The following is a 10092-nucleotide window of genomic DNA, read 5'->3' on the forward strand; positions in this document are numbered from 1 at the left end:
AACGCACACCCCCTATAGCAAATGTAATAATAATAATAATTACCGGGCTCCACCCCCAGAGTTTCTGAAGTAGGAGGTGTGTGGGAGGCCTGAGAATCTGCATTTCTCACAGGCCCCCAGGTGATACTGAGGCTGCTGGTCGGCCGATGGCTTTGAGAACCACTATGCGAGCAGTCCTTGGAGAAGACACGGTGACCTTATTTCTTGCCCCAAAGGAAGGCATTCTCAACACAGGAAACGCCAGTGAGAGACTGTCCATAGAGTGATAAATTCTATGAAGAAAATGAAGGAGGGGAGTTCTTGAAGGAGGAGTGAGAATAGGAGGTGGCAGCAGCATTTAGGGTGCACACTAGTGACTGCATGCAGTTGAAGCTTAGGAGGCCAGGTAAGCACACATACCCGGCGGGGCACGGAATCCTGTGGCAGTGTGAGGAGGGAAGGGAAGGGAGCTGGCCCCAGGAGTGCTCAGAGGAAAGGAAAGGCCTGCAAAATAAGGGAAGAGAACGGAAACCGAGAAGAGGTTTGAGGAGGAGGTGTGACCAAGAGCCGGGAAATCTGAGAGGTAGAGAGTGCTACCTCGCATTTGGTTACTAGGGAGACAGGGACGCCGAGAACCCCCAGAGCGACGGCAGGGCACTAACCAGAGGAGAGAACGACCACGGACGATTCTGGAAAGTTTTGCTGCTTAAAGAACAGAGGAATCAGGCACTCCCTGGAGGAGAATGGGGAATAGGGAGGGTGTTTAAAGGAGGAGCCAGAGCTCACATCGCACATGGCGCAATTAGGCTCCCGCCCTACAACTTGGAAAAGACGCAGGGGTGCGTGTGTGCTGGTGTGCAGGCAAGCCTCGAATCCCAACAGGATGGAGAAATGCAGGAGAAAGGATTGCTCGACCACAGCGCTGTGTGGGGAGGGGCTTTCCCTCTCCTGTGTCTCTGGCTACCGCAGGTGCCCTCGGGCAAAGTCAAAACAAAGCAAAAAAAGTGGGAGCTACTGGAGCTTGGTTGGGGTCCGTAACAAGGATCCAGAAAGTGGGAAAACGAGAATGGAAGAGGTGGAGAGGGGACTGAGCTTACAAAACGCCAGGCGGGCAGGGACCTGGGGAGGGAAGGAACAACTCCGGACAGCGCAAGGGCTCACCTGCCCCGGAGCCATCACTCAATAGAGCTCAAAACTATTAAAGGAAAGCACGATTATCGCACCTTACAGATGAGAAAGCGGAGGCTAAGAGGTAAAGGGACATGTCCAAGATCCCGCGTCTCAGAACGGGACCTCAGTGTGCGCGGGGAGCCGCGTTTCTCTCTCCGGTCCCGGGGCTCCTGCGGGCTCTGAACAAGACCTTTTTAGAGTCCTCGCAGGGATGCGCCTTGGAGAGCCGCCCAACTACTAGGAGGCCCGCGGGGAGCGGGTGGGGCGGAACCGGGCGGGGTGCCCCCCTCCGCCCTGGCTCCGCCCCCAGCGACGCCAGAGGGGGCGCAGGGCGGGAACGGGGGGCGCGCCTGGCCGGCAGAGCAGGCGGCAGAGCGAAGCTGGCAGTGCAGACGGTGCTCCCCAGCGTCCGCGCGCGGCTGCCTGTGCGCAGTGCCCGTCGCGCCATGACCGCGGCCACGCTCCTGTCCCGGCCCTGGCTCCAGCGGCTGGCTGTGCTCCTGCTCCCGCTGCTGCTGCTCCTGCTGCGCGCCGGCCAGGTGCGCGCCAACAGTAAGGTAGGAGCCCGATGCAGCTCCGCGAGCAGCCGGGCGCGAGGGGGCGCTGTGGCTGGGGGTTGCGGAGCAATTAGGATACCCGCCGCGAGCGGAGGACGCCGAAAGAAGACTAGAACTGGAACTTAGCAGGAAGCCGCAGGACCCAGGAGCCTGGGAGAGGCGCGGGTGGAAGAATCGGCGCTGACCGGTGCTTGGGACCTGGAGCCTGAGGAAGGGGTGCTGTGACCCAGTGCGTGGGGATCAGCGCTGAAACCCTGGGCCAGAGAGAGGATTCCCAGGAGTGCTGGGCAGGGACCGCATGGGGAACCCTCTAAGTTTCCAAAGGAGGCTGAGTACGTGAGGCCACCCCAGCAGCTCCGAGGTTTGCAGAATGCCCTGGACCAAGACTTTCAGGCTGTGTTGAGTACCTGGAGCCTTCCGCAGTGAACGGCTCTCCACTCACCTGGTCTCTGAGGCGCTGGTCAGGGACCAGGTGCACCCTCTGAAGGACTAGGTATCTCCACAATGATCTGCTGCAGCTGAGAGGATCAGCTCTGGTGTTCAGCAGAACCCTGTTCAAATCCCGCCTCCACCTCTCAGCTGGTGCCTTTGCCTCTCTGAACCTCTGTTTCTTCTCCTGTAAATATGGGAAGAGTAACAATGCCGACTCCCTGCAGGTTCTCTGTTACCATGCCTGTAAAATGCTTAGCACCACCCCTGGCAGTGAGTTGGTGCCCAATAAGGGATACTGTCATTATGAAATCTTATAGCAGGGAATCCAGAAGGGGGCATAAGATCCAGATGTAGAAAAAGCACTCACTTAGGAGGGGGACCCCATGAAGATGGACCTGGGAGAGAATGGGGAGCAGGAGGCTGGTCGGCCCCTGCTCACAGAGGACAAAAGACTGACTTCTCTCAATGTCTCACCAGTCTCACGGTGGAAGAAGGTGGCCTGCCCCGCCCCTGGGCAGGTAGAGGGCAGAAGCTTGTACGTGCAATGGGCACTGGCAGACCCTCGGCCTGAAGGCTACTCAGGGAATGAAAGCACCATGTGACCCAGCCATGTGTTCCAGAAACACGGAGGGGATGAGCATGGTCTCCACGGTACAGGCCGGGAAACCGGTGTACAGAGAGGCAGCTGGCTTGTAATCTAAAGTCCCAGTTTCTGACATTCATCTGCTATTCACTTGCTGTGTGAACTTGGGCAGATCACTGCCTATCTCTGGACTGCAGTTCTCCCTTCTGAAAAATAACCCTCAACTCCCCTTCTAAGGAGCCATCTAAGATTCCCTGATCTGGCTCAGGAGAACAAGAGAGTAGAAAACCCCCAATAACCTGATCCTAGCTCTCGCATCTCTGGCAAGGTCTCTGGCAGGGACAGATATTAGTCTTGGGCACCCTTTGAGCTGTAGAATTGGTGGGGGGAGGGCTCACTTTCAAAACAAAGCAAAGACAAAGAAAACCCAACACCCTGTTTATGTAGTGAGTCAGCCAAACACTTGCTAGGTTGGGGGTGTGTGTGTAGTTAGTTGTCCCAGGGCAAGCCAGGGCTGGTGGGGTGGAGAGCCATCCTAGAGTTCGGAGGCTCCAGCAGCTGGGGACTAGGCACAGCCCTCCCCCAGACACCTCCCACCCCCGCACCACTTCAGCCAGCTGGGAGAAATAAAAATCAAGTGATGGGTGAATTTACTCTGCATTCCTTAGCTCAGCCAGACTCCTGCTGGCTCTGTGGAGAGAGCTGTTTTCATTATCACTCACTCGCTCCCTTGCACATAGCAACCCCTCCTTCCTCCCCGGCCTACCCTATTTGGGGGAGGGGGCAAGAGCCCTCCAGAGGGCCGCCTGGGCCTGAAGTCCACCTAGGGCCCTAAAGGGTCAAATTGGCTTCCTGTTCCTGGGAGGCCCAACCGCCCCTCCTACCCAATACTGTCAGGGTTGCCGAGGCAGCTCGCCCCCAGGACTCACCACAGAGCTCTGTTGGGCTGGGTGGCCCACGCCTTGCTCAGTGCATGCTAATTTTGTGTTTATAGTGCGCTCGCTCCTAAACGGGACTTGGAGTTTCCATCTAAGGAAGTGCTTTGTCCAGCCTGGAAATAGGGGAGTAGCTTCCAGTCTCTCCGGTATTTCTGAAGGGCTTAGAGGTTGAGTGGACAGACAGGTGGCCGTGTGACACTCAGGCATGGCAGCAGAGACCTCTGGGAATTGGTGTGCCCCTGGAATGTGGTGGAGAATTTCCCATTTCTACCTCAGTTTCCACATCTGCTAAAGGGCTGCTGGTACCTCACTTCCTCCATGCATCAAGAGGTGGCAAGAGGGTCTTTGACCAGACTAGGCAGGCGGTGGTGTCCCGGGTGGACTCAGATGTTCCAGGCCAGGCTAGTCCCGGGGGCTTAGGTGTTGCTTCCCTGTGCTCCGGGAGTTTCCGCCTGTGGGTGTAATTGGAAGCAGGCTGCAGAGCAGCAAGGGCTCCTGCGTGCTGGAGTCCTTCTACACACAAAGGCAGCCCGCAGGCTGTCTGTGCAGGGAAGTTCTTGCCCTGGCACTCCCTTTGGCCGGGACATCCAGGCCGAGCCCAAGGAGCGTTGTCTATGCCAAGCCCGTGCCTGGCGTTGCATTCAGAATCCTACACAGCCCTCCTGCCAATGCTCTGAGGCTTCAGTGGGTTCTTCCCACCTGGCAGACTCGAACACGGAGGCTCTAAAGAGTCAGGTGAGGACTGCTGAAATACCCAGGACAGAAAGGGCTTAAGGTGCTGGAGACTCCGGGAGCTCCAGAGTTCTCAGCCTCAGTGGGCACCCCAGTGGCCTAGCACCCTGAGAGGCTGAGCCCTACGGTATGGAGCAGGGCCAAGGCATCTGCATTTCCACGTGCACCCCAGGTCATTCTGAAGCACGCTCTCCAACTGAGAATTTGTGGAGGTGATAGGGAACCAGGAGGCTTGTGGAGCGAGAGAGTAACATAGGCCATCAAAGAGGAGTGCTTAGGACATTAAGCAGCAGGAGGAGGCTGCCCTAAGGCCCAGCCAGCCGTTCATGTGGAGAGCAGGGCTAACAGTAGGACATGTTTCTGCGGAGAGCCTTGATGACTGACAGGTTGTCCAAGGCAAGAAGGAGGCTCAGAGACACGGGTTGGGCAGGACTACATGGGTTGGGTGGACACAGGTCTGGGAGAAGAGGCAGGGCCCAGTCTTGGATGGCTTGAGCTTGGGGTGCCTGTGGGCATCCAGGAGGAAGTGGTTCTAGGGGAGGAATCTGCCTGTAGGAGGCTGTGGAAACGCTACAGGGAGGCGGGGCCATCTGTGAAAGGAGGCAGACCCAGCCCCAGAATGACAGGATTTCAGTGTCTCCAGTTACTAGAACATTTCACAGCTCACAGATGTATCTGTCTCTCTTCGGGAAAAATCCCAAGCACACCCTCTTAGCATCTCATTGTGAGATTTCCTCGCAAACACCTAGGGGCCTTTTCAAGCGGAACCACCATCCACACTTCCGGGCCTTGGGCAGCAATGCGTGCTCAGGGTCTGCAGGAGACGAGTGCCAAGGCAGGGACTCCCTGCTTGGCAGCAGCTCCAGACTCCAGGCTGAGGGCAAGGCGGGCCAGGCCCAGTGGAAGCCCTGGGTCTCGTGCCCCTTGCCCGCAAGGGCCCAGCCCAGATCCCTCTTCTCCGCAGACCCCTCGTCCAGCTCTGTTGCTGGAGAGGAAGCCCTTGCCTGGTGACTGCGGTGATGCCAGGAGGGATGACGTATAACAACATGTAATTTTGGAGTTAGCCCATGCTGTGTGACCCTTGGCAAACCCTAGTCTTCTCTGATGCCCAGACTTCTCCTGAGATGGGGTTGAGGTGAACGCAGAAAGAGGTAGGAAACAATGAGTGTGAAGGTGGGGCACCAGCAGGGACCCTCATAGCACACCCCACTTAGGGAGCCAGTCGCTCTGCTCAAATCCAACCGACTGGTTTCAGACTCAGACATGAAAAAGACACTGTTTTACTCTCCCATTTTACAGAGGGGAGCGGTGAGGCTCAGAGGGATCCAGGCCCCTCTGAGGAGGTGTGGGAGCCAGGATTTGCACCCAGGCCTGGCTCTCCACCATGGCCCTTACCACGGGATATAGCACGGGAGGCGGGACTGGGACCCTGCTAGGCTCCAGGCAGCCAGGCTGGGAGAGACTTCCAAGTCCTGATCGAGCCAGGGCCTTGGCTGCCCCCACCAGGAGGTAGCACCTCATCTGAGCAGGGAAGGAATGTCACGGTCTGATGAGGAGGCTGCTGGAGCAGGGGGTGGGTCCCCGGAAGGAGGCTGCTCTGGACTGGCTACCCAGAATACACCCACAAATACCTACTGGGCTCTTGCTTCCACCTGGAGAGGAGCGGAGTGGCCAGGGAGGTCCGGAGTCCCAACAGGAAGGCAGGATTAGGGTGCTGGCACAGAGTACCGGCAGGGAAGGAGCCTGTGATGTCCCGAGATCACTTCACCCGCACAGAGCCTTTACCCACGGCCATCCCCGTCCTCCCTCCTCACCTCTCCCTTCCACTGGAAGCCCGCCCATCAGGGTGCATCCCCTTGAACAAGTCATTTGGCTTCAGGGCCCAGCTTCCTGTCTGTAGGGCCCTGCTGAGATCTACTGGTGAGCCCATGTAGACGCTCAGCTGACCCCTCCCAGGGTTGTTGCTTGCATGTGAACAGCCAAGACGCACACAGAGCTCGGTGTGCTCCTGGCCCTCCGCCTCTCGGGCCCCCACGGTCCTTTGTTGAGTGTGCACTAGTAGTACCCTCATTTTACAGATGAGAAAACAGGCACAGAGAGGTTAAGTCATCCACCCGAGAGCACACAGCAGTAGATGGTCCAAGGCTGTGTTCCCCATAACTGAGTGAGTGCCCAGTAAACATTGCCTCCCTGGGCTCCATGGCCCAGGCTTGCTGCTTCATCCACACCTGTCCACACAGCCACCCAAGTGAGCGGCCCAAGGTGTCAACTGACTGTGGGTCTCCTCTGCTTCGAGCCCTCCCATGACTCCCCCGCACTTTCTGGGAGAAGCCAAGACCCTCAGCTGCTTTCAGGATGTTACAGGAGCCGAGCTGTGCCGCCCCAGCCCCCCAAAGGCACAAGCCGGAGTAAACTGCCTCTAGGCCCCGCGAAGTGCCAGGCCCTGCCCTGTGTCTAGGGGTGTGACTTGCTTCCCCTGGAGTGCCCTTGTCCTCCTTGACAGTGTTCTCCTTGGGTGCCCTCCCCCTGCCCGCTTCTCTCGTGGCTGAGAAGGTTCAGAATGGACCTCGGTTTACTTCTTCTATACTCCCAACTGTCACTCAGGGCCTGGCAGAGGCCAGGGGCCGAAAGGTGTGTGAGGGCTCAGAGTGGGAATGAATGCCCAAGGCCCTTCCCCCAGATGGGCTTAGTTAGCATAAAGCCCAAGGGAGCCATGAGCTCACCTGGGTCCTGGTGGCTTTGGTGACAGCTGAGTGCCCTGAGGCCTAGGGTGTTGTTCGTTGACTAAGCCGAAGATCGAGTGCCAAGGGCCTGGAGCCTGGGGTAGGCTAGCCAGCTGCAGCTCCCAGAGCCAGGCAGGCATGTCAGGGCAGTGACTGTGCCTGGCACCATGGACCTCATTAGCTGACTCCTGAGGGCACTGAGTCCTGCAGTCCCCAGTGAGCATTGACTGTCCCCTGCTCTGGGTGTGCGGCACCCCAGGATGGGATTAAGAGACAAGGATGGGAGAGAGACCATATCATCTCATTTGTTCCTGTCTGTGAGGAGGCTGGATATCCATTTTACCACTGAGGGAATGAGGCTCAGAGAGGTTATGTAACCTGCTTAAGGTCATGCAGAGCACAGGGGAACGATTTGCAGGACAGGTAGCACAGAGCAGTGACTGCATGCTGGAGCCAGATCTCCTGCCTCTGAGCTGTGTGACCCTGAGCGTGGGACTTCTCAGCCTCTGTTTCTTTTCTTTTAGGTTTTTGCTATAGGGCACATGTGCTCACAGGAGAGAGACCAAGAAAGGGAAAGTGAGAAAGCACCACACCACAATCCCTTCTGCCGGGTCAGGGACTCAAACCCTGGAGCTGGCTATGTGGGATCCAGTGGCCTTAACCATCACACCACCTGCTGGCTCCATGAGCCTCTGTTTCTTTATCTACATTAGTAATGGCTCACACTTCAGACACAGTAAGTATGAGGTAGGCCCTCTCTCCTTTTTTTGTACCTATATTAACTCATTAAATCCTCATAACAACCTCAAGAGGCAGATGAGATAAACAAGTCACAGAATGTTCCAGACACCAGGCTCTTAACCCTGTGCTCTAGCGTGTCTGCAAAATGCAGGCTCACTTACCCAGGAGAAATTTACAGGCACCTTCTATAGCCAGGTAGGCACCGTGGGGCATATGGTGGAGGGCTAGACAGAGTTCCTTCCTCTAAGGTGCTGATGGTAGAGTGTGGGGGAGAATAGACAAACATGGATACGGGATTTCGGATGCTAATTTCAGTGAAGAAAAAGCCCCTGGGTAAGGGGATTGAGAGTAATTTGAGTGAATGGTGAGGGAAGACTTCTTGGAGGAAGTGAGCGAAGAACTAAGTAATGTGAGGCACTGAGCCACGGGAACTGCGGCGATGAGGATTTCAGGGGAGGGCTTTCCATAGGCCAAGGTCCTGAGATCAAGCGGAGTGGGCCATCCAACGGGAAAGGCAGTGAAGGAGCGGTCGGAGGGACAGACAGCTCATAAAGACCTTGACGGCCATGGCAAGGACTTTGGGTAACAATACCCTTCCACGCACACTTAGGTATTGGTATTTATTTCTTCCATGAGAGAGAAACAGAGAGAAAGGCAGTGAGACAGGCAGGCCCAACAAGGTCTTCCCAGCACCGTCTGCCCCCGGGCTCAGCCAGCCTACGCCACAGGCACGTGGGTGTCCAGCATGGACAGGGAGGCCCCTGGACTGGGGCCCGAGGCCTTCCCATATGGGTCCAGTGGTGTTACCACCAACTACCACCTGGCCCTCACAGGCAGTATTAAAAAGCATGATGCAGGGGCTGGCAGGTGAGGTGGTAGTTAAGGCTCTTGACTCCCACATGGCTGCCAACTGCAGTTCAAGACCTAGACCAGGCGGCTTGCTTTCTCACTTTCCCTTTCTCTCTCTCTGGTCAAATTAAAACAACAATAATAATAATAACTATAACTGTATGTGTGTGTGTGTGTGTGTGTGTGTGTGTGTGTATATATATATAGTGGCTTGAACCCTGCCCTGGTGGCTTGAATAACATGCTGGGCACCTGTGCATGCACATCCCGAATCCTGACAGGGTGGAGAAATGGAGGAGAAGGAATGGTGGCGTGGCCACACCCCACTGGAGGATGCTTTCTCCCTTTTCTCCTCTCTCTGTGGCTCTCTTTCTCTCTGGCAAGTGCCCATGCTCTCTGACAATTAAAAAAAAAAAAAAGGCAGAATATGTCCTTGAGAACAAGAATGCCATATGTGCTCAGTGTAAGATCTCCATCTTCTTTCATAAATTATTTATTTATTATTATTATTTTAAATTTTCTATATGTTATGTGTGCTCACCAGAGAGAAAGAGAGTGAGAAAGCAAGCTGCCAGGTCTGGGACTCGAACCACGGTTGGCCATGTGGGAGCCCAGCCTTTTATCCACCACACCACCTGCTGACCCCTCCATTCATCTTTTTGATTAGTGTGGTAGGTATTATATACACAGCATCAAAACAACCATTTTAGAAGTGGACAATTCAGTGGCTCTTGATACATTCATAAGTTTTGTAGCCATCAACACAATCAAGTTCTAGAACATTTTCATGACCACCGAAGGAAACACTGAGCCCATTAAGTAGTTGCCCCCCAGTGCTCCTCCTTCTAAATCCTGGTAACCCCTAATTTTTCTGTCTCTGGCTTTGTCTATTCCGGATATATTATATAAATGAAATCATACACTATGTGGCCTTTTGTGTCTGGCTTCTTTCCGGTAGCCTAAAGTTTGCAAGATTCAAACACATTTGTAGCATGAATCAGCACTCATTTTTTTAAAAATTTTTTACCTTTTTTAATTGCTGGAGGACATGTGTGCTTGCCAGAGAAAGACAGAGAGCAGGAGAAAGCACCCCCAATGAGGTGTGGTCAGCTGCAATCCCTTCTCCATTTCTCCATCTGGTTGGTATTTGGGACATGTGCACATGCATGTTATCCAAGCTGCTGGGCTGGGGTTCCAGCTGTAGGCGGCCTGTGGGCTCCAGCTCCCTGACTGCGAGGCTAAGGGGCCAGCTCAGTACTTCATTCCTTTACGGCTGAATAACATCCCACTGTATCCACACACAAACTGAAATGTACTTATTCAGCTGGTGCATGTTTGGGTTGTTTCCCCCTGAGCTGAGTTTTCAGTTCTCTTGGGGATTCACCAAGG

General features: G+C 55.3%; 1 protein-coding gene across 2 annotated transcripts in view; it reads left to right on the top strand.

Moving 5' to 3' along the window:
• The first annotated feature begins 1515 nt into the window (after positions 1-1515).
• OLFML2A (olfactomedin like 2A) overlaps positions 1516-10092 on the top strand; it is a 33146-nt gene continuing 24569 nt past the window's right edge. For both annotated transcript variants that reach the window (XM_027775598.1, XM_006158234.3), the window contains exon 1: positions 1516-1706. In XM_027775598.1, coding sequence (XP_027631399.1) covers positions 1596-1706 — 111 coding nt within the window. In that variant the 5' untranslated portion in view covers positions 1516-1595. The remainder of the gene's footprint in view (positions 1707-10092) is intronic.

Source organism: Tupaia chinensis, unplaced genomic scaffold (genome assembly GCF_000334495.1).
Source record: "Tupaia chinensis unplaced genomic scaffold, TupChi_1.0 Scaffold000575_1, whole genome shotgun sequence".
In the NCBI taxonomy this organism is placed as follows: domain Eukaryota; kingdom Metazoa; phylum Chordata; class Mammalia; order Scandentia; family Tupaiidae; genus Tupaia; species Tupaia belangeri.